General features: G+C 48.0%; 1 protein-coding gene across 1 annotated transcript in view; it reads left to right on the forward strand.

Moving 5' to 3' along the window:
* Positions 1-15,265: 15,265 nt before the first annotated feature.
* Positions 15,266-23,877, forward strand: part of DNM3 (dynamin 3) — a 552,421-nt gene continuing 543,809 nt past the window's right edge. The window contains exon 1 of the mRNA XM_088481814.1: positions 15,266-15,429. Within this exon, the coding sequence (XP_088337940.1) occupies positions 15,266-15,429 (164 nt within the window). The remainder of the gene's footprint in view (positions 15,430-23,877) is intronic.

Here is a 23,877-nt window from a genome sequence, read left to right on the forward strand (position 1 = left end):
GGGGCATTACTAATGGGGGGATTACTACTGGGGAACATTACTACTGTGGGCACTACTATAGGGGGCATTACTACTGTGGTCATTACTACTGGGGAGCATTACAAATGGGGCTTTACTACTGTGGTCACTACTATAGGGGGCATTACTACTGGGGGAACTACTATAGGGGGCTTTACTAATGGGGGATTACTACTGGGGAGCATTACTAATGGGGGCATTACTACTGGGGGCACTGCATGGGGGGCACCACTACTGGGGCCATTGTGTAAGGGGCACCACTGCTGTGGGCATTGTATTAGGGGCACTACTACTGTGGGCCTTGTGTATAAGGGACACTAATTTGTGCATTGTGTAAAAGGGGCACCACTGTGTGTCATAACATGAATAAGCGACTACTGTGTGGTGTAATCTGAATTGGCGATAATGTATTTTAAAGGTAATTACTGTGTGTGGCACAATGTATTATACGGGGTATTAATGCGTGTGGCATAATGTGTTATAAAGGCCATTACTGTGTGTGGCATAATGTGTTATAAAGGGAATTACTGCGTAGGGCATGTGTTGTATGCTGCCATGACCGGACCCATTCTGTGGCCATGGCAGCGCTGTGGTTTAACCCCGGTACGCTGCACTGGGGGACTGTATGAAGCACTGCATGCTGATGGAGGTGAGCTCCGGCAGAGAGGCGATGGCTGTTAACCCCTGGCACGCCGGGCCGGGGACTGTATGTTGGCACTGCAGCCCCGGATCATCATCGGTGGCTGTGGCGGTGCAACAGGAGGGCTCTATGGCAGTGTCCCCAGCTCCACAGGGTCGCTGCAGGTCCCTCCGTGCCGGTTGCTTACTGCGGCCAGGCAGCAGAGGGCACGGCGGGATGCCGACCACTGGGGGCTGAGAGCTCAGCTCCCAGTGCCCCAGCTACACAGCGAGGTGCTCTGCACCGAAAAGCCGGGGGCTGTGTGTTACACTACAGCCCCAGGGCCACCTCCGGAGATGGCGGGGCTATGTGCTGACTGCTGGCGACCGGAAGTATCGCTCCCAGTGCCCCAAGGTGTCAGAAAGCCACTGTAGGCGGACTGAAAGGCAGAGTGGCAGCACGCTGGGGGTCGGGAGTGCTAGCTTCCGATACCCCAGTGTGGACAAGGGCCAGGTGCAGCTCAGCCTGGACTGTGCGGGGGTGACCGCTGGGACCGGGAGCTTAGCTCCCGGCGCCTAGCAAATAAAAGGCAGCCGGACTGAGTGGCCACGCACTGGGAGATCGGGGAAGCCGGGTCCCAGTGCAGCGTGACCGCAGGGGTCCAAGGGAGCTGTGTGTGTGGGCACGCCGGGGGACAGGGAGAGCATGCTCCCTGGGCCCCCAGCATGGAGAGCTAACAGTTGCTGGACACTGCAGCCGGGACAGAGTCCAGCGGCTGCAGCGATCTGGGCTGTTAGCCCCTGATGTGTTGCACGGCATCAGGAGAGAGCCCCAGCAGACCTACACAGGAGTGTTGATTGCTGGGGACAGGGAGTTTAGCCCCCAGCCCTGGAACAATTACAGCCCAGTGCTGAGCACTGGGCACAGTGTAAAAACATGTAAAGTGTATTTATAAAATGTATAATAAAAGGTGTGTGCAGCACTGAGCCAGGAGAGCAGTCCTGAGCTGCAGTTCTGCTGTGTATAAACATACAATATAAGTATTTAAAATGATTTTAAATGTATAACTTAAGGAAAAATGCACTGACATGTTATTCTCTGGATGGCGAGAGGATCCAGAGGCCTCGGTGGGCTGCTGGAACCCCCAGCCCCTTCCAGAAGGAATAAAATATCCTCCTATGCAGTCTCATGCCTGGAACTGGTATGAGGAGGTGCATAGTAAACTCGCTAATACAGCCAGCTAATGGTGTTCAGGGAGCTCCAAAAGGCTTGGTCCCTTAGCAGATTCCTGGAAGATGGTTTTGGAGGGAAGCCGACTCCTGGGTGGCGACTAAAACACCAGCTGGGTTTAGGCACAGGGCAGTGACCACTCCCCTCGGTCCATAGGGGACAATGTTAAACGCATACCACCCAATTGTCCGGCATTCAGCGGGACAGTCCCGTTTTTTTGGTACTGTCCCGCTGTCCTACCCGCGGGCCGCAGTGTCCCGCGGTGTGGGGGAAGTTGGGGGGAGCACGCACCGCTGCTCTGCATTGCAGCGCAGTGGGTGAGCAGAAAGAGAATAGATGCCGTGCGCATGTGCACGGCATCTATTAACAGCACGGGGAGGAAGCCCGTAGGCAGCCCAGCATCTCCGCACGTCCATTAGTGATGTAAAGAGGGTGTGTCACTAGACCACGCCCTGTTTATGGACAGGCCACGCCTCATTTTCGGGAGCGAGCCTTTGGCGCACGGATGTCCCGGTTTCTTCTCTTCCAATGTTGGGAGGTATGTTAAACGTGCATGTGGCCAGCACATGCACAGGTCATGCCCTTAAGGTGATTGGTTGGAAACAACAGGGGTGGACTTATCCCCTGTGGTAATGTCTATTGGAGTGGCATAAAAGAAGGCTTCATGCCTGGTGAAAGTGTACAACCCTGTATATCCTTTGTGGAGAAGAACTGCTGTTAAGATTTCTATATGTTGATGTACCCCTTCAATCTGAAGGACGAGTCTTTGTCAAGACTTTGAGCAATAAATAACTTTTGCCTGGTCCATTGCGAGGGATCATGAGGAATCAGCAGACACCAATCAGGGGGTGTGGCCGCAGCTAGTCAATGCATACACAGCAAATGTGGTTCAGAGTGCCGATAGAAGGAGCTCGGTGGTGACAGCATCGTTACATGTCCACGGTGCAGTGGGCAGAGTCAGTGACAAGCGGTCACTGATGGTAAACAGGAATCCCTGATACCCACGGTCCAGTGGGGATCAAAACTCCAATCTGTAATCGGGAGTCAGGCTGAATCCTTCCGGTCACACAGATGTTAGACAGTCGATAGTTAGACAGGGACAAAAGGTCGACAGGGACAAAAGTCAAACACACTAAAATTCGACATGTAAGAAGGTTGACAGGTACAAAAGGTCGGCAGGGTCAAAAGTTCAACATGAAAATGGTCGACCATTTTTTCTGCTAAACTCTGACATTTTTAGAACTCGGACTCAAGGATACATATCTTCACTTAAAATGCGATCATCCCACATAAATAAAACATATATAGCAATCTTCCCACTTGAAACATGTAGACAGCAGTTCCAGGTATACATATATGCGCTTAAAACGTGACCATTCCACGTAATTAAAAAAGATATAACCCATCAGAGGTATTCCTGAAGACGTCGAGCTCCCCCACTTTGAGCTTTACCTCAAGGCCCTGTTCATGCAACTCTCTCCCTCTACCCAGGAAGATCACTTGCTCCTAGACCGAGCCCACCGTGCGCTAAAACCGCGTTCTCAATCTTCTGCTCAACCTCGAGATGTCATCCTGCGTATGCATTACTTCACAGCCAAGGAGGCTTTAATGAGAGAAGTTCGCAAGCTCTCTTCAGTCACCTTTAGGGATGCTACTCTCCAGATTTTTCAGGATGTTTCCCCTATGACTCTTGCTAAACGTAGAGACTTTAAGCCTCTTACCACCCTGCTTCGCCATCATAACATAAGATACCATTGGGGTTACCCCTTTCGCATTCTAATATGGCACCAGAACCAATTGCATACGGCTCGGTCCCTCCTCGAAGCACAACCTCGTCTTTCAACACTGAGCATATCCGAAGAACTTGTTCCTACATCCTCTGCCCCCCTCCCTCAAAGGTCTCGACAACCGACTCGACGCCCCCTCCATCTGAATGGTCTACTGTCCCTGTGTCTTCCAAACCTTCCACTCTGACCCCCGAAACTTGAGACCTCCTAAAAGGTTTATTGTTGCATTGTTTTTGTGATGGGACCCCTCCTCTGGTGAGGATTCTCCCCCATCACGGATATTTTACATTATAGTCTCATTATATATATTGGGAATTTATCCAGCACATTTTTTATATTCTTATAGAAGTTAATGTAATTCTGTTTTGATGAAGCTCTATCTCAATGAATATACGTTACATTTATATCTGTTTATATTTTAGTTGTTTGCCTACAACAATTTTACTGAGACTCTGTTTACTTCTCTATATATATATAAGCCCATAAATATATATATTTTGTTTATTAATTGGTATTACTATGTTTGGGATGATTTATCCCTCAACTTATTGCCATTTCTTGTTTATTAATTTTTATATTTTTGTTTCTATTGTATTTCCCATTTCTATTTATATGTTCCCTTTTTATATTGTTTTCTATTTTTCCACAATATTGGTTTAACTATGTTTTCTTCTGATCTTCCCTTTTTTGTTTCCTTTATTCTCTTTCCCTATATTCCATTCGTACGATGGTGCATTTTTTTCCCCATATATTTACTATAGTTAGGGCTGGGAGGGCCCTATATTTAATTATTATTATTTTTTCCTCTCTATGACGCTACTATGGATAAGCGGCCTACTTTTGCCGTGCCCCCACAGGGTCTCGTACCCAACTGCTGACCTATGTGCTTTATTAGTGCATAGTTCCCCTCCCCCAAACAGGACAATCCCCTCTTTCTCACGTGCCTGTTGACGTGTCACCTTTGTTTACCACTCCACCCTCAACTGTTTTTTTTCTTTCTAGCTTTTTTCTCGACCATCGCGCATGGGTCTTAAGGTACTCTCTTTCAATGTGAAGGGCCTCAATAGCCCCCAAAAATGTAGCAGACTTTTTACCACTCTTAATTTATATAAAGGAGATTTAGTATTTCTCCAAGAAGCCCATTTCCTGCAATATCTCCATCCAGAACTTCGCTCTAAATCCCACCCCACCACATATTACGCCTGTGACTCTAGACATAAAAAACGAGGAGTTGCTATCCTATTTGCCCGCCACCTCACTTTCGATATGATCGATTTTCACAAGGATAGAGAGGGCCGCTTCCTTATCCTTGTGGGTACTCTCAACAATACTCTTTGTACTATTGTTAATATATATGCCCCAAACCAAGCCCAACCAGCTTTTTTCACTAGACTAGACACCCTCCTCTCCCGTAAACGGCAAGGCTCTCTTATCGTATCTGGTGATTTTAATGCAGTACTGAACCCCTCTCTAGATAGATCCACCTCGGGAGCCACTAACTTCGGCAGGGCAGACCTCCGTAAATCCAAAGCGCTGCTTGATCTCATGAAATCCCAGCTTCTTTATGACTCCTGGCGGGTTCGAGAGCCTCTTACTCGAGACTATACTTTTTTCTCCCCTGTCCACAACTCCTATTCCCGTATAGACATGATCCTCATCAGCCACGACCTAGCCCTGCAAATTGTGAATGTTCATGTCCATCCTCTGATATGGTCCGATCATGCTCCTGTTTCAGCTGACCTCTCTTGTATTACTGAACGTCCTCGCTCAATGACATGGCGCTTAAATGACACTATCCTCCACTCTTGTGATACAATCACCCATCTCAATACCCTACTTACAGATTATGTTCAATTATACGCTCTCCCAGAAACTTCTCCCTCCACTCTCTAGTTGGCCCATAAAGCTGTTCTACGGGGACATCTGATTAGTATAGCTTCCAAAGCTAAAAAAGATTTTCAAACCCGGACTAACTCCCTCTCCATCTGCCTTCAACAACTAGAGTCACAACATAAACAGTTCCCTAGCCCTTCCCTCCAACAAGATCTTCTTGCTGTTCGACACTCCCTCGCTCTCCTTTTTTCCCAACATGCAGCTAAACATCTAAAATGGTTACGTCAAACCTTCTATGAAAAAGGAGATAAGGCTGATAAGATTTTGGCATCTAGACTCCGAACGGCACGAACCCATAGAAATATTCTTATGATTAAAAATTCCAATAATCATCTTCTTCACGACCCAGCAGCTATTCATTCTGAATTTCAAAACTTCTACAATAATTTGTACAACTTACACTCTACTTCTATCCCACCTAGTGAATTGGCAATTCAAGAATTTCTTTCCGCTGCCAACCTTCCTTCGCTGTCTCATGAAGCACTCCAGGGTTTGAGTGAGGAGATCTCAGAGGAAGAAATTTACATTAAACAGCAGAAATCTGGCAAGTCCCCTGGACCTGACGGCTTTACTGCTGTATACTATAAAAAATTCATGGAGCATTTGGTTCCCCACCTGCACTCCCTTTTTAATACTGTTCCTTTCCTGCAGATATGTTAGAAGCTAGAATTGTTGTGATACCTAAGGAGGGTAAAGACCCGCACAATTGTGCTAGTTATAGGCCTATCTCCCTTCTCAACCTAAATATTAAAATATATGCTAAAATTTTAGCCAATAAACTCAACCAGGTCCTCCCCTCCTTGGTCCATTACGATCAGGTCGGCTTTGTTCCGGGTCGTCAGGCTCGGGACAACACCCGTAGGACCATAGATTTAATTAATATCATAAACTCCAGGAGGTCCCCAGCTGTTGTTCTTTCTCTCGATGCTGAAAAAGCATCCAATAGGAACTCCTGGACCTTTATGTCCCAAACCCTGCGATCATTTGGGATATCGGGAGACTTCCTTACTGGTTTCATGTCCCTCTATTCCACCCCCTCTGCTACTGTTTCCATCAACGGCATCCCCTCCAACTGTTTCTTTATCTCAAATGGCACCAGGCAGGGATGCCCTCTGTCCCCTCTGATATTCGCTTTAGTGATAGAGCCCCTGGCCTCCCTCGTTCGACTAAACCCTAGCATTCATGGAGTGCAGGTCAGGAATTTATCTTCCAAAATCGCCCTCTTCGCCGAAGATATTCTACTTACCCTTACTCAGCCTCGGATATCTTTACCCAATCTTTACAAATTATTAGAACGTTATGGTGTCCTCTCTGGAAATAAAATAAATTTTTCAAAATCTGAGGCCATGCCCCTCCATATCCCCCACCAGAATGTTGAGGCCCTTAAATCCTCTTATAACTTTAAGTGGCAACACAAAAAAATTAAATACCTTGGAGTCTTTCTGACATCCCGCTATGATCCTTTATATCAGAAAAATTTTCCCCAACTTTTTACAAAATTACAAGAAGATCTGATTTCCTGGAGGAGGCTTATACTCTCGTGGCTGGGCAGGATCATCGCAGTGAAAATGAATATTCTCTCCAAATGGCTCTATCTTTTCCAAACCCTCCCAGTGGCGATTCCCCTTACCTTCCTTCAAAACCTTCAGAAACTAGTCAATTGTTTTATCTGGAATGGTAAGCCCCCTCGGTTATCTTCGTCTATCCTTAAAAAACCTATTTCCAAAGGAGGTAGAGGTCTCCCGGATTTTAAACTCTACTATCTAGCCTCACACTTTTCCCAAATAGTGTCTTCCTCCTCCCCCCACGGAGCGTCCTCCTGGCTTGATATTGAATCTAGCTACATTGTTTCCTCAGACCTCTCTTCCTTATGGGGCCTACAAAAGAAACACCGTCCTCCCTCTAATCTTCCTCCAACACTCAAATTCTTTCTCCACATATGGGTGTTATACTCATTTAAATTTAATGTTACTACTCCTATATCTCCTCTTACCCCCATATGGTGTAACCCCAATTTCCATCCAGGTTTACATCCAACCCGCATGAAATTATGGACGACAGCGTCCCTCAAATTTCCTGCAGATTTTTGTTCACAAGGGCTCTGGCTCTCTCTCTCAGATCTCCAAATGCAATTTCCAACTCAATTTCTAAATCCCTTTGAATACTTCCAAATATGACATTTTTTAGGCTCCCTACCACAGACCCCACTTCTCCGCGACCTCACCTCTTTTGAAAGACTCAGTAAATATTGCCCATATCTAAAGGAATGATCTCTCAGATATACAGCATCCTCATTGATGCTGTTCTGCCTACTAATAACCCCCATGAATCTTCCTGGGAGATAAATCTTGGCCCTCCACCTGACGAAGAGGCTTGGGACGACATGAGATTGGCAATTGCTTAAACATCTATCTCTACCCGTCTTAAAGAAACTTCTTATAAATTGTATTCCTGTTGGTACTATACCGCAGTACTGCTCTCCCATATGTTCCCTGCTGCTTCACCCCTCTACTGGAGAAACTGTGGTCTCCGAGGTACCTTAACCCATATCTGGTGGACCGGCTCTTGATCCTTTTTGGACCTCGGTCCATACTCTTTTGAACACGGTCTTTGAAGACCCGATCCCAAAAGATCCATGTACCTTCCTTCTAAGTTACCCCCCTCCTGATCTCAGCAACCGCTCTGTTAAATTGTTGTCCCACATTCTAGTTGCTGCTAGAAGTTTAATTGCCCGTAACTGGAAAAATCCTCTCCCACCGACCCTTTCTGCCCTAAAATCACAAATCCGTCATATAGCAGAAATGGAAAATATTACTTACTATCTTCATGATAGAGGCCATATGTTTTCTCAAGTTTGGGCTCCATGGCTCTCATATGACAACACTCCACTGCCTCCCGATGCTTACTACCCTACTGTGATCCATGCGCGGTGGTTGAGTTTGATCCCCCTACTCCGACCTATCAAAACTTTTTTTTTTTTTACCGACTGAATATTCTTTCTTCTGTTCTCCAACTGACATGTTTTCTCTTTATACTTTATAATACTTTTTGCCCAGTATTTGGCTTTTAATTTTTTTAAGGTATTTTGATTCTCTCGATAGTCCTGTTCCCAATACCCCCCCAATACCCTCCCACTCCTTCTGCTGACCCCCTTCCCCCCCATATGTTTCTTACTATTTACTTTATTGAAAAAATGGCTCATGTACACTGCTTATTATATCTGTATTTTTCTATATTACCTTTTATTTTTTATGAGCTTTCTAAATAAATAATTAAAAAAAAAAAAATATATAACCATCTTCCCACTGGAAACATATAGAAAACAGTCCCAGGTATACATATATGCGCTTAAAATGTGGTCATCCCAAGTAATTAAAAAATATATAGCCATCTTCCACTGGAGTTACAATTACAAAGAAACCAGTCCCAGGTATGTGTGTGTGTGTGTATATATATATATATATATATATATGTGCGCTTAAAACGCGATCATCCCACGTAAAGTCAAATAGATTTAATACAATTTACAAAACAGAATATATTACTATAGCGTACTATTTCACCCTATGTTATATGAGCATATACTGCAAATGATAAGGATATTATAAGTCACTTAGGGGGTCTCACATATAATTTGATATTATATGTGTTTTTTAGTTTGTAAAACTTGAAATTAAGTTAAAAATACTGTCACCAGTGTCTTGGAGGTGAACTGCTGGCAATCATCCTCCTGATAATCCCTTTCTGTGATCATCCTTTTAGTACAACCCAGTGGCGGGCTGGGCCGGGGGTCAGGCTGCCATGTGCCCCCCGGGCCGCACCGTCATACGGGCCGCGGGCCGGTGCAGTCTGTGTCACTGTGACACAGACTGCACCGCATGTGTAGCGCTGACCGGACTGGGGACTACTACTACTGGGGGCACTATAAGGGGACTACTACTACTGGGGGCACTGCAAGGGGGGTGGGGGACTACTACTACTGGGGACACTACAAGGGGGGGACTACTACTACTGGGGGCACTACAAGGGGGAGGGGACTACTACTACTGGGGGCACTATAAGGGGACTACTACTACTGGGGGCACTACAAGGGGGGTGGGGGACTACTACTACTGGGGACTACTACTACTGGGGACACTACAAGGGGGGTGGGGGACTACTACTACTGGGGGCACTACAAGGGGGAGTGGACTACTACTACTGGGGGCACTATAAGAGGACTACTACTACTGGGGGCACTACAAGGGGGGTGGGGGACTACTACTACTGGGGACACTACAAGGGGGGGACTGCTACTACTGGGGACAGTACAACGGGGGACTACTACTGGGGGCACTACAGGGGGGGACTACTACTACTGGGGGCACTACAAGGGGGGGACTACTACTAATGGGGGCACTACAAAGGGGGGGACTACTACTACTGGGGGCACTGCAAAGGGGGGGACTACTACTACTGGGGGCACTACAAAGGGGGGGGACTACTACTACTGAGGGCACTACAAGGGGGTGGACTACTACTGGGGGCACTACTGGAGGCCTGCATAAGGGTGTTCTCTCCTGTGGCACACGGGGGCACTGCATATGGGCACTACGACAGGGGGCTGCCCTAATCTTTATTTTTACCTTACATTAATCCCATATGGACCCGCCTCCTCCCTGGAACACTTGGGGGGGGGGGGGCCGTAGCACGCATATTCTTCGGACACCCTGGCTACACGCTACTCCTCTGCCAGGGCCGCCTGCATGCATTTGCCCCCCAGGCTAAAAGTTGCCAGCCAGCCCCTGGTACAACCCGTATTTTTTTTTACCAGCACTCAATGCAGACAAGTTATAATCCCAAATACAATAATAATGTAAGTCATTATCAGGTACCTGCTCTTAAATCTAGACACCTACAAAACCAGCAGAAATATATATTACCACAATATGGAGCTGCGGGGCATGTTACCTGTATGTTGCTTTGCTATTTTAATTGGAGTTGTATAAAAACAAAGTGATGGGCAGCATGCGCATCTGAGTACCCAGAAACCTCCCTGCCCACCGATCCATCGCTGCACAGCTGAGCGAGCTCTATATATTTTTTTTAAACACCAGAGTTCAGGCAAGTGTGCCGCACGGCAGCTGCCTGTTTTCCACTAGCTGGGCTGGTTGAATGCACGGGGAGCTGCAGCGGTAGCGCACAGCCCTTCCAGACAGTTCCCAGGGGGCATTGAGTAAGAGGCTGTTGAGAGCTGACTCACTCAGTCTCTAATCCCGGCGCTCTGTCCCAGAGCTGTGCGGGTGTGTCTCTTATGTGGGGAGTGCCTGCGCGAGGGTGGGAAGGGGGTGGAGGGGGGGCAGGTGCAGGAAAGTGCACAGTCTTTAATAAATGATGCCAGCTGTATTTATTTGCCTGCTGCATTTGTGTTTTTTTCTTTTAAAGATCTGTTTATTGCAAAACTTGCAAAAGTACTACCATTCGGGGACGTGTGTTTCCGGATGCTTACCGGAAGTCCTGCGGGTGCCGCTGACGGAGCCAGTCGTGATCCTGGCGTCTGCTCTCACAATGGGGGTATTTAAGGTAAGGTTTCACTTTTGTTTGTTGTTCCTGATGACGAGTTGTAATAAACTCAAAACGTTGAAGCAGTCTCTGAGCTTATTGTAAAAAAGTATATGAGTGCAGCTGCATATGGATATATATATATATATATATATATATATATATATATTTGGGGTTAGATTTTTTTTCATTGGTTCATTGTTTCATGTATTTGGAAACCCCCCTTTCCAAATCCAGCGTTTGCCACTTGGCAGCCCCAGATCGTTCTTAGTAAATAGCACTTACATTAGATCATTACAGTGACTCCCTGCCCGGAACGCCGGACTGGACCCCAGCTCCTTGCTGCGATCCCTGCAGCAGAGGAGCTGTGTAATGCGATGCCCGTCCGGGGTGGTGTGTAGTGATGTGCTGTCACCAGGGAGCCAGAGAGGGTGAGATCACAGCCGGCTCCCCGCACGCTGTTGCTTCTGCTGGTCCCGGACTGCCAGCCCTTCTGAGAAGAGCTGTCTATGTGCTTCTGTCACCCGGGGGACACTGTGGGAGAGGTTACATACAGGCTCTTCTCCTACCTACCCCCAGTGATGGCTACAGCTGCCCCCGCACCGGACAGAGATTGGAGGGGGAAGGGGTTTGGTCAGATGTTTGGCATTTTGTATGTATTACATATTGGCCTTCATTCAGAGGCGGCCGTACGATCTACGACCGCACGGCCGCCTCGATGTTTGTCAAGTGCGCATGCGCACGAGGGAGCCGGCTCCTTCGTACGCATGCGTGAGACCCGCTATGACCGACAGCGCCGGTCGTAGCGGGTCTCTTTCCAAAGGAGACGAGCTGTCGATGTTGATTGACAGCTCGCCCCGTTTGGAAGGCGGGCCGGGGGGGTGGCAGCCCAAACAGAGGCGTTCCCATGGGAACGCCTACCGTTTGGGGGAGGCCCCACTGACATCACTAGTGACAGAGGCAGAAGCTCTCCGGGGCTTACGACAAGTGAGACCCTACCCTAGGGTCTCGTCGTAAGCCCCGATGGTCGCGATGGTCTCTGACCATCGCGACCATCACCCTAGCGGTCGTTAGAGCTGTGGGTGTAAACCCACAGCCTAATGACCGAAACAGAGGCGGGCGGTCAGGATGCAAGCGGCCGCCCAGTTTCCGAGCGACCGCTTGCATCCTCCGACCGCCTCTGAATGAGGCCCATAATCACTAATAAATATTAATGTTGGGAGGTTAAAAGGTGTAGCCCTAAGCTGAGTGATTAGGAATGCCATTGCCAGTCAAATTTTTAAAGATAAAAATATAAAAAAAACCTCAATTTATTGTGCAGAATGTTCCACAATTGAACTTTTTACTATTTTAGTCATCAATTCTGGTAGACGGAATGTGGCCCAGACCACCTTATACAGCCATTCCGGATGCCGACACAGGGCACATACTACCTTATTCAGCCATTCAGAATAAGATAGCTTATCCAAGTGACGGAATAGGGCGCTGACCACCTTCGATAGCTGGTCCCAGGTGGAGAAATAGGGCGCAGACCACCTAAGATAGCTGTTCCGGGGTGCTGGAACGGGGAGCAGGCCACCGAAGATAGATGGCCACCTTGATAGATGGCCATTCTGAGTTTCCCGAAATGGGGCGCAGACCACTTTAGATTACCATTGTGGGTCCCGGAATGGGTCGGAGACCACCATAGATAACCGATACATTTGCCAGAATGGGGAGCTGACCACCTTAGATAGCCATTCCGAGCACAACCTTAGATAGGTGTCCTGGGTGCCTGGAATGGGCAACTGACCACCTTAGATAGCTTATCCAGTTATCTTAGGTGTTCCACATCCCATTCCGGCACCTGAAATGGCTAACTTAGGTGGTCTGCGCCCAGTTCCGGCAGTCGGAACGGCTATCTTAGGTGGTCTACCACCCCATACCAGTGCCCGAAACGGCTAAGGTGGCCTATGCCCCATTCCAGCACCCGGAACGACTATCTAAGGTGGCCTGCTCCCCTTTCTTGCACCATGAACGGCTTTCTTAGGTGATCTGTGCCCTGTTCTGGCATCAGGAATGACTATCTAAGGTGGTCCCCGTACTGGCACCCAAAAAGGCTATCTTAGGTGGTCTGCGCCCAGTTCCGGCAACAGGATCACCTATGTAAGGTGGTCAGCTCCTCTTTTGTGGCACCCCGAACAACGATCTAAGGTGGTCAGCTCCCTGTTATGGCACCCAAAATGGCAATCTAAGGTGGTCAGCGCCCTATTCTGGTGTCTGTAACAGCTATCTAAGGTGATCAGCGCCCTAGTCTGGCACTTGGAACAGCTAAGGTGGCCTGCACCACGTTCTTGCACCCGGAACTATCTAAGGTGGCCTTCTCCCCGTTCCAGCACTCGGATCCCTATCTAAGGTGGTCAGCTCCCCATTATTGCACCCTGAATGGCTATTTAAGGTGGTCTATGCCCCGTTGCAACTATCTCAGGTGGCCTGCACCCTGCTCTGGCACCCAGAATGGCTATCTAAGGTGGCTAGCTCCCCATTCTGGCACATGTAGCGGTTATCTACGGTGGTCTCCACCCTATCCCGGCAACCGGAATGTTTTTTTAAAGTGGTCTGCGCTCCATTCCAGCACTCATAACGGCCATCTAAGGTGGCCTGCTCCCCGTTCCGGTCACCAGAATGGCTATCTAAGGTGGCCTGCCCCCCGTTCCAGCACCCCGTTCCAGCTAAGGTGGTCAGTGTCCTATTTTGGCAAATGGATAAGTTACCTAAGGTGGTCAGTGTCCCATTCCAGGCACCCAGAACGCCTAGCTAAGGTTGCACTCGGAATGGCTATCTAGGGTGGTCAGCTCCCCATTATAGCACACGTATCGGTTATCTACAGTGGTCTCCGCCCCATTCCGGCACCTGCAATGGTTATCTAAAGTGGTCTGCGCCCCACTTCAGAACTCAGAACGGCCATCTAACAAGGTGGCCATCTATTTTACGTGGCCTGCTCCCCGTTCCAGCAACCTGCAACAGCTATCTAAGGTGGTCTGCGCCCAATTTTTGCACCTGGGACCAGCTATCAAAGGTGGACAGCACTCTATTCCGTCACCTGGATAAGCTATATTATGTGGCCTGCACCCAGAATGGCTATCCAACTTGGTCTGCGTCCAGTACCGGCACCTGGAACAGCTATCTAGGATAGTGTGCGCCCCATTCCGGCACCTTGATTGGCTATCTAGGGTGGTCGGCACCCCAGTCCACCACCCGGAAGGCTATCTATGGTGGGCTATGCCCCGTTCTGGCACCCAAAATGGCTGAATAAGGTAGTATGTGCCCTGTGTCGGCATCCGGAATGGCTGTATAAGGTGGTCTGGGCCACATTCCGTCTACCAGAATTGATGACTAAAATAATAAAAAGTTAAATTGTGGAACATTCTGAACAATAAATGTTTTTTTTACTTTTATCTTTAAAAATGTGACTGGCAATGGCATTCCTAATCACTCAGCTTAGGGCTAAACCTTTTAACCTCCCACCATTAATATGTATTAGTGATTATATGTAATACATACAAAATGCCAAACATCTGACCAAACCTCATACCCCCTTCCCCCTCCAATCTCTGTCCGGTCCGGGGGCAGCAGTAGCCATCACCGGGGGTAGGTAGAAGAGCCTGTAAGTAACCTCTCCCACAGTGTCCTCCGGGTGACAGTAGCGCACAGGCAGCGCTTCTCAGCAGGGCTGGTAGTCCGGGGGCAGCAGAATGCGGGGAGCCGGCTGTGATCTCTCTCTCTCCGGCTCCCCGGTGACAGCTCATCCCTACACATCTCCCCGGACGGGCATCGCATTACACAGCTCCTCTGCTTCAGAGATGGCAGCAAGGAGCTGGGGTCCGGTCCGGCGTTCCTGGCAGGGAGCCACTGTAATGATCGCTCCCTGCCCTGTGTCAGCCTGATACTCCCCCGGACGGGAACACGCTTAAACAGCTCCTCAGCGGCAGAGGTCGCTGCAGGGAGCTGGTCCCGTCCGGCGTTCCGGAATCTCGTCCGGTCCGGATTTGTTGTGCAGGGTGGGTGGGCTGCCAGCTGAGCATGCGCTGCACTGATGGTTCCCGGCTCACATTACCGCGTCCCTAACCAGCAGGCGGAATACACAGCAGGTCCGCTGAGCGGGTGCACACACCGACCTCCCGGAGCGGGACCAGTAATGACGGGGAACAGGGACATGGAGAAGCTCATCCCTCTGGTGAACCGACTGCAGGATGCATTTAGCGCCATCGGACAGAGCTGCCACCTGGAGCTGCCGCAGATAGCCGTGTTGGGCGGGCAGAGTGCGGGGAAGAGCTCGGTGCTGGAGAACTTCGTGGGCAGGTAATGGGCGGGTATATAAGTTATATATACATTATATGCAGCATTAATGATCAGATGTGGCCCTGGATACATGGTATCGCCTCATAACAGCGTTGACTGTGACTGTTATTAACTATTAGATGCCAGACACGAGCATGTGAATGTTAATGTAAATAGTATTATTATTACTATGTTATCTCTTGTGTGTATTACTGCATGTCACAGCAAGAGGTTCTGCACTAGTCCATGCCCTTCCTGAGGTAGGCAGCAATACCTGTTGTGGCTTACTCGCATCACCTTTGAATTTTTGCTTTATTGCACATTAGCCTGTAAAGGAATGAGTCACTTTGCTATATTTAATGCAAGCAGTGGAAGAGTTAAACCATTCATGTATAATGGCTAGAGTGTCTATCTTTCAATCAATAGAAGCATTCATTAGATGGTGGCCTCCTTTTTTATCAGAGACACAAGTCTTCCTGTTTTATATCGGCTAGATTCCTAGAACAGCAAATTTTCATATATTTTTTTTACAGTATTAGGATCTATTTGAAAGTCTGTTATTAAGAAAGTTTATAAAACCATTATAAAGGAATTCATTGGTGCAACTTGATGACAATTTAATAAACACAGGCATGACCACCAAGTGCTTCCTTCCACAGTCAGTGCAAAGAATGCTGCTAATTTGATTTAAAAAGACAAAAGAAAACATTAGCAAGTATTCCATTTTAAAACACTGCCGGTTTAAAAACATCTTGCAATGTCTCTGGAAAGTGACCTAAGGCTGGGTACACACTAAGGTGGGTACACACTATACAGATATATCTGCAGATGATGGTTGTTCGTACACACTGAACAACCGTCATCTGTGCCTGGCCGCAGGTCCCGGGGACCAGGGGCCGTATCCCGGCGAGCGTGTCCCGCCCGCCTCCTCGTGGCTGCCGCTGTGTGTGCACGGGCGGTCGGACACCTGCCGGTGGACAAATATGTCTGCAGACATATCTATCCATTGGCTGTGCAGCACAGCCAATGCGATATGTCGGTGGTACACACTGCCCGACGGGCAGCAGATTCATTGGCCTATCAATTGATCGGCCAGTATATCTGCCAGTGTGTACCCAGCTTTAGGCAATATATTTGGACAAGATGTCGTTTTGAGGCAAATTGGAACATCCTATCGTTCACATCGCATAGTGTGTACGCTCAATCTCGCATTCATGTGAGTTGTTCATCGCATCTTCCCATCTGATGTGCTGACCGTCATATGGGACAATGTAATGAACGACACCATGCTACTAAATGCAGCACAGAACGGCACATTGCTCCATCGTACACAGCATCGTGCAGTGTGTATGGACGGTGTAATGTATCGTTCCATCGCTTCTTCCCATCACTGGGTACACACATTGGGTCTCATTCAGACCCGGTCGCAAGCGCCGATGTGCTCGCAACCGGGTCGATGGTCCCCACAGAGCATGCGCACGACGGAGCCGGGTCTGTCGTGTGCATGCGCGAGACCCGGCTAGCGACGAGCGCTCCGTCGCTAGGGGTCTCGTAGTAGACTGGGCGAGCTGTCGATGTTGAGTGACAACTCGCCCGCCCCGTTTGCTGGACGGGCCGGGGGCGTGCCCGGCCAAACGGAGGTGTTCCAGTCGAAACGCTTGCTGTTTGGGGGCGGCCCCACTGACATCATTGATGATGTCCGTGGGGAACTTCCTGCTCAAATAGAGCAGGAAGTTCCCTGGGGCTTTCAAGTGCCCAGACCCAACCTTAGGGTCTGGTCATAAGCCCCGATGGCCGCGATGGTGATGACCATCGCAACCATCACCCTGATCGCAAGCAAAGCTGTGGGTGGTAACCCACAGCTTAACTTTCGTCCTGGAGGCAGCACTTCTAAACAAGAAGTGCCCGCCCTTATTAAGAGTGAGCGATCGCTTCTTGCGATCGACTCTGAATGAGGGCCATTGTGTAGTGTGTACACAGCCTAAAGCTGGATACACACCTGAATTATATTTCTGCATATGATGGTCGTTCATACACACTGAACAACCATCACTGCCATCTAAAGATAAATATGGCCAGGGGTCCCGCTGGCCAGGAGTCGCGTCGCACCCCCATCCCTGATCACCCGTACACAGCACGATGCACCAGTATACTGTATCTGCAGATATATTTGGCATCAGCTGTGCAGCACAGCCAAAGCGATATGTCTGTGAGCGACGACATTCACAGACATATCGTTGGTACACACTGGCCGAAGCACACAAGATATATCGGCCATTAGATTGAATGACCGATATATCAGCCTACCCAGCATAAGTCTCTGGGGCCCATTTATCATTGATCGCTTTTGTAACGCGATCAGGTAATGCCAGTAACGACCCTGATCGCATTGCAAAAAGCGATCTCTTTGGCCGGATGTACCATCCGGGACATACAGGGACACGGGCTCCAAAAGGAGCCCGCCCCTGCGATGTCTCCGCAGAGCTGCCAGTCAGTGCAGGGGGTGGTGCGCATGCGCAAGTCCCGTGGACTGTACATGCACATCCGTCATAGCTGGGGAGGGTTCCGGCGGATCCCTCCGCCGGCTAATAGTGCGCGGTGTAGACCATAGGCTACAGTGGATAACATCACCTTCAGATGGTGTTAGCTGCGGGGGCCAATATCTGGAATGCATAGCATTCCGGATATTGGTAAATTTGGCTTAATCGCTTCCCCCATAGTAACTTATGGGGGAGGCGGCTGCCAGTGGTAATGGAGGGATCACAGCAGGTATCGGAGATACCTGCTGTAGCCCCTCCGTAATACATCCAGGGGATACTTAGTATTTGAGGTAAACCCATTTTCGGGGATTTTACCTCAAATACATTTTGATAAATGGGCCCATCTATCTCAATCAGTTTAGTGCTTTAGCAGAGGCTTTGATTCATAAGAACATAATAGACTAAAAGTATCATAATAACAATGTAGCCTCAAAGTAGAAACAAAAAGTATTCAAGACTATTATTATTATTATTATTATTATTATTATTAATAATATCTTATGGGGAATTGAAAAACTGAAGGTGTATGTATGTGTGTGAGGGGGTGTAGAGTGTAAGATAGAAGCAAGCAGTAATTGGTCGCAGAGGGGGCAGTAGAGAGCAAACAGCGTTCAATGAGCCTGTACCGACTACATACAGACAGACAGATTATGGAGACGGGAGCAACAGTGCACTGGAGATAGGGATAGTTCTAGTAAAACAGAGGGCCCTGCCCCTGATGGCTGTAGTCCAGTGGTTCTCAAACTCGGTCCTCAGGACCCCACACAGGTCACATTTTCCAGGTCACCCAGCAGGTGCACAGGTGTATACATTACTCACTGACACATCCACAGATGGAGCTAATTATTTCACTTTTGATTCTGTGAGGAGACATGGAAAACATGCACTGTTTGGGGTCCTGAGGACCGAGTTTGAGAACCTGTGCTGTAGTCGGGGGGAGGGTATAACCAGGGGGTGAACTGGGAGGCTTATATGAAAAAGTGAGGCATGAGGGTTCCTTTGAAGATGTGGTGATTGGCAGAAAGTCTGGTAGAGGATGATAGATCCTCCAAAAAACTGTATGGATCCCATATGTCAGTGGTTCCCAAACTAGGTCCTCAAGACATCCTAACAGTCCATTTTTTCAGTGCTGCTAAAATACAGAATTTTTGTGCTTCCCAAATATAACAGGCCTTGCAAATAGGGCTGATTATACAACCCAGCCCCGCCTGTTGGAGGTGTCGCTAAGACACTGAATCATTAACGCGGCTCTATTAAACGGACTGTGACGTATGGATTCGTATGTGCATTAGTTCTAATAGGTTTTTCTACAAACCTTTGTATTACAGCCATATTTAATCAAGGCACTTTGCTTGTTTCAATCAGCACTCTAGTGACCATATAAATCTGCTAAACAGACAGTGATGTGTTACTTTCTATGTAGAACTCTACACAAGGGATTGCACAATATATAAGTATTGTTCCCAAACTGTATACTGTGACCACACATAAAGAGAGATCATCGCTAATTTTCTCCTTATTTTATAATACTGTGGTATTTATAACATATCCCTCCCTACAATATTGTCTTGTTTATAGATGTGTCATTGTTCACCATAATTAATTATTGTATTAATGCCTATGCTGAGCATCTTTATATATATATGAATATTTGTAAATAAATATTTTTCTATTGTACCTATTTGTGGTTACTTATTCAAGCTAGCGCTCAACTTGTTTATATTTCTCAATTTTTAGCTGGCCGCAGAACCATCTGTGGGAGCAGACTGTTTGATATGGTTATTTCAATTTATTGAGTAGTGCACCTTAATTTTTATATTCATACTTAAGCAAGTGACTTAGGCCCTCATTCAGAGCCGTACGCTCTGAGCAGAGCGCACGCTCTGAATGAGGGCCGGGCTCCATTTTCATGGAGCGTCCTCCTGGACGCTCGTATAGCTGTGGGTCACCACCCACAGGCTATACGAGCGTGCATTTTGATGGCCGCGATGGTCGTGACCATCGCGACCATCGAAATTGCGAGCCGGAGCCTGCGGTTGAGGTTTTCAACCGCAAGCTCCGGAGTGATTTTGGCTCTATCAGAGCCAAAATCACTCCCACTGACATCACTAGTGATGTCAGTGGGCCGGCTTCTGACGGGAGGCGTTCCCGTGGGAACGCCCCCGTCAGGGAGGCACGCCCCCGGCACGCCCACCAAAGGGGGCGTGCTGTCAATCAACATTGACAGCACGCCCTCTTTGATCGGACACAACGAGCGAAGGAAAGTCCTTCGCTCGTCGTGTCTGGCGCATGCGCACGACGGAGCTCCCTCCGTCGTGCGCATGCTCAGTGCAGACCATCGACCCACTTGCGAGCGGACAGCCGCTCGCGAGTGGGTCTGAATCAGGCCCTTAATTAGTAACTCAGCCAGATTGATTTATACCATCTATGCACAAGCATGGATATCCTTAAAACCTGAACTGTTAGGCGGGCACACACTACGACGATATCTGCTCGATATGTCGTTTCCAGGCATATTGTGCGAATATGAATATCTAGACATATCATGCAGATCATACAGTGTGTACGCCAGATTGCTCACACCTGCGGGTTGTATACAATCTCTTCTGGTTGGTCATGCTGCACGGCCAATCAGAAGATAAAGTGTACGATATGCTGCAATTTAATGAAGGACGGAAAAAGATATAGTTCCGTCGTTCATGGGATCGCACAGTGTTTACGGGCAATCTCGCTTTGTCCAGGATGAAGGGAATTCATCCCAACCATTGTGCCGAGTGCCCATTGTCCTGATGTATACCCGGCCTTAGGTTGCCTTGAGGACCGAGTTTGAGATCCCCTGCCATATGAATTAAAAAGGGCCACAGCAGATATGGACGGTATCTGCTGCAGTCCCATGGCACAGCAAGCCCCATAGGATTCTGCCCACATGAATCAATCTCTGCAAAATGTACCTTTCCGGAGCCTGTACCTGCTAACCAACACTATCAATAGGCTATAGAAGCTTATGGACTTCTTTTTGCAAAAAGGCAGCAAATGCGCATTTCAACCCTCGGTCAGAAACCCAGAAGTCAAGTTATCATCTGGACAGCTATGTATTGCGGAGCCGTCCCGGCAAGAAGAGGATAATACATGTCGACAGATGATTCTGAGTGTAATCATGCAAAGATGTTTGTTAATGTGCACATTACAGATGCGATCATTAATACCGTACATCTCACCCAGAGTGAGGGAGTGAGTTCCAGGGAAGAGAAATCTTGGATGCAGGAGTGATAGTAAGTGATCAGAATGGAGGTGAGGTGGTGGTCAGTGTAATAACGGAGACCGCTGAAGGGATTGTGGATAGAAATTATGTCATAGTTGTAGGATGGAGGGAAGTGTTTGAGGGATTTAAAGTGAGTGCGAGGAATTTAGTAAAGTTGTATTCTGTGATGGATGGGAAGCCAGTGAAGCAGTTTGCAGAGAGGGTGACAGTGGGGGTGATTCAGAGATGGACAGATTAGCAGTGCAGCTGCTACTGCGTCTTTATGTTAATGCTGCGGCCGATAAGTGTCCTCTTGAGATGCTCACCAGCTGCGGCGTGAGTCCACTGATGTGTGCACAAAGGTGCACCATCGATCAGACATTTGGTTGTCCCATTGGACATTTGAGAAACCCTGTGATTGCTCAGAATGTCTGATGGTATAGTGTTCCCACTAGACTGCGGGAAGGGCAGGGTGAGGAGGGTCCGTGCATGAAGTATCTGCATGCGCTCTAGAAGGGGGGTCTGGATGAGCAGGGAGGGGGCATGTCCTTTTGACACGCCATAATTCGTTACACTTGGAGGCGTGCTCAGCACTTACGGAGGTGCTGGGTTTCCCCCAAGCTCTCCCCTCGCTGTGAATAGATACCATGCACATGGCATCTATTCATCCGGCGGACATAGCTCACCGCAGCTTTTCCCACCCGTGGGACACTGTGGCCCGTGGGTGGAAAAGGCACCGGACAGGCTGTTTTAGCGGAGTAATTCTAAAAGGGCAGCGAGGTATTAGAACAATCAGGAAAGGACAGTCTTGGAAACCAAAGAACTGTAGTGTCTGGAGGAGAGGGTGGTCCACAGTAGGAAGTACTGTCACTTTGATTTTGCAGTAAGAAGATCATTAGTGACCTTAGTAAGGGCCATTTTTGTAGACTGAAGTGAGTCAAGGAGGCAGTGGGAGGAAATGAAAGTGATGAGGCAGCTATAAACAAGCCAATCAAGGATCTTGGATGCAAATGGAAGAAGAGAGTGTGGTGGTTGGAGAGAGTGTCTGCATCAACAAAGGTTTTTTTGATTATAAGTGTGACAAGAGCATGATAGAAGGAGGAGGAGGTGGTACCAGATGAGAGGAACCGATGTAAGAGGTGAGCGGAGTGGGAGTAGGTGTTGGGAGAGAGGGAAGAGGAAAATTGGTCTGGGGCAGGTGGAGGAGGGAGCTTTGTTAGGTAGATGTTGTATTGCTTAGACAGTCTAAAAAGCACTACGGTGAACTCTCCACAAAGTCATATGTGTCTTAGGCCTTTCACTCTGACTTTTCTACGAGTGTGAAAGAAGGACTGAAGAACTTGGTGGAAATCAGGATTATTCCATATAGGGAGTCAAGGTAGTTGGACAAAAAGTAGTATTAACTTGTTTGCTACAGAACCTGCAAAATGGAGTGTGAACCTAAACTGTGAATTTTATCTTCTCCTTGTGGAGCTAGAACAGAGACCAGAAAAGAAACACAAGCACCATTTGTTTCTATTTGAAGAGAATACTTGGTTTTGCAAACCATACTAGTACTGTCTTTGGCCCTGATTCAGACCCGGACGCAAGTGGGCGTACGTACGTTCGGCGTACGTAAAAAAATATTTTAAATTCAAGCACTCGCTCGTATTTTCGTACGCAGATAAAAATCCACCCCAAACTCAACAGACCCCTCCTCTAACTAACGAGCGTGCCAAATAGCGAGCGTACATCCCCGAAATGGCTTGAAGGGAACGCACGCACAAGTACAAACCGGAAGTGGGCCTGTCAGATTCCGATTACCTGCACGTTTATTCTGCCTACCTCCCTCAATCGTATCCTGCAAATCAATGTATCAATTAGCTTATTTATTTATTTTTTTTCAATACAATGCAATAAACTTTAATCTTGTCCGTGTTTGTGTTTACCCGCAGAATACGTACGGCTTAAACATTCGCTTTTATTGGTCAAAATACATGTTAGCCCCAATTAAACAATTGTTCTATTTGTTTGGATCCCCGCATATTTTCCGGGGTTCATTTCTTTATTTAAATTTGCTTACGCATGTCACTGCATCAAGCCTATCATAACTCTCAAGAGATTTCTGGCCCTGTCGAACACATGACTCATACACTAACCAATAGAATTGGTCCTGTTAATTTCCAAAATACATTAGCCAATCAAATTTTTTTTTGGTGCTTTATTAAAATTAATTTAAAAAAAATACACCATTGCCATCATGAGAGCCGCCGCATTAACCAGGCGCGAGCTGCTGGTGCTCACGGAGGTGATGGACAGGCGGATCAACAGGCAGCCTCCACCCATCACAAATCGCAGAAAGCGTTCCGCATATGCGGAGGTACGTCGCCGCCTGCGCTCCTTCGGCTCACGCTGACATATCGGCCAGCTGGAGCGCAGGTGGTCGGACCTGCACCGGCGGACGCCCCGCTTGCTGGCATGCTTTCACCTGCAGATCGCGGAAAGTAAGTTTTATGGAATGTGGTTTTCATGTTTATCTTGTGGGCCCTAACTGCGTGTGCATGTTTTCATGTCTGTTCTATTTATTCATTGTACTCTTATCTGCGTGTGCATGTTTTCTTGTCTGTTCCATTTATTCATTGTACTCATATCTGCGTGTGCATGTTTTCATGTCTGTCCTATTTATTCGTTGTACTCAGATCTGCATGG

The sequence above is a fragment of the Taudactylus pleione genome, unplaced genomic scaffold (genome assembly GCF_031769625.1).
Source record: "Taudactylus pleione unplaced genomic scaffold, aTauple2 ptg000017l, whole genome shotgun sequence".
NCBI lineage: Eukaryota > Metazoa > Chordata > Amphibia > Anura > Myobatrachidae > Taudactylus > Taudactylus pleione.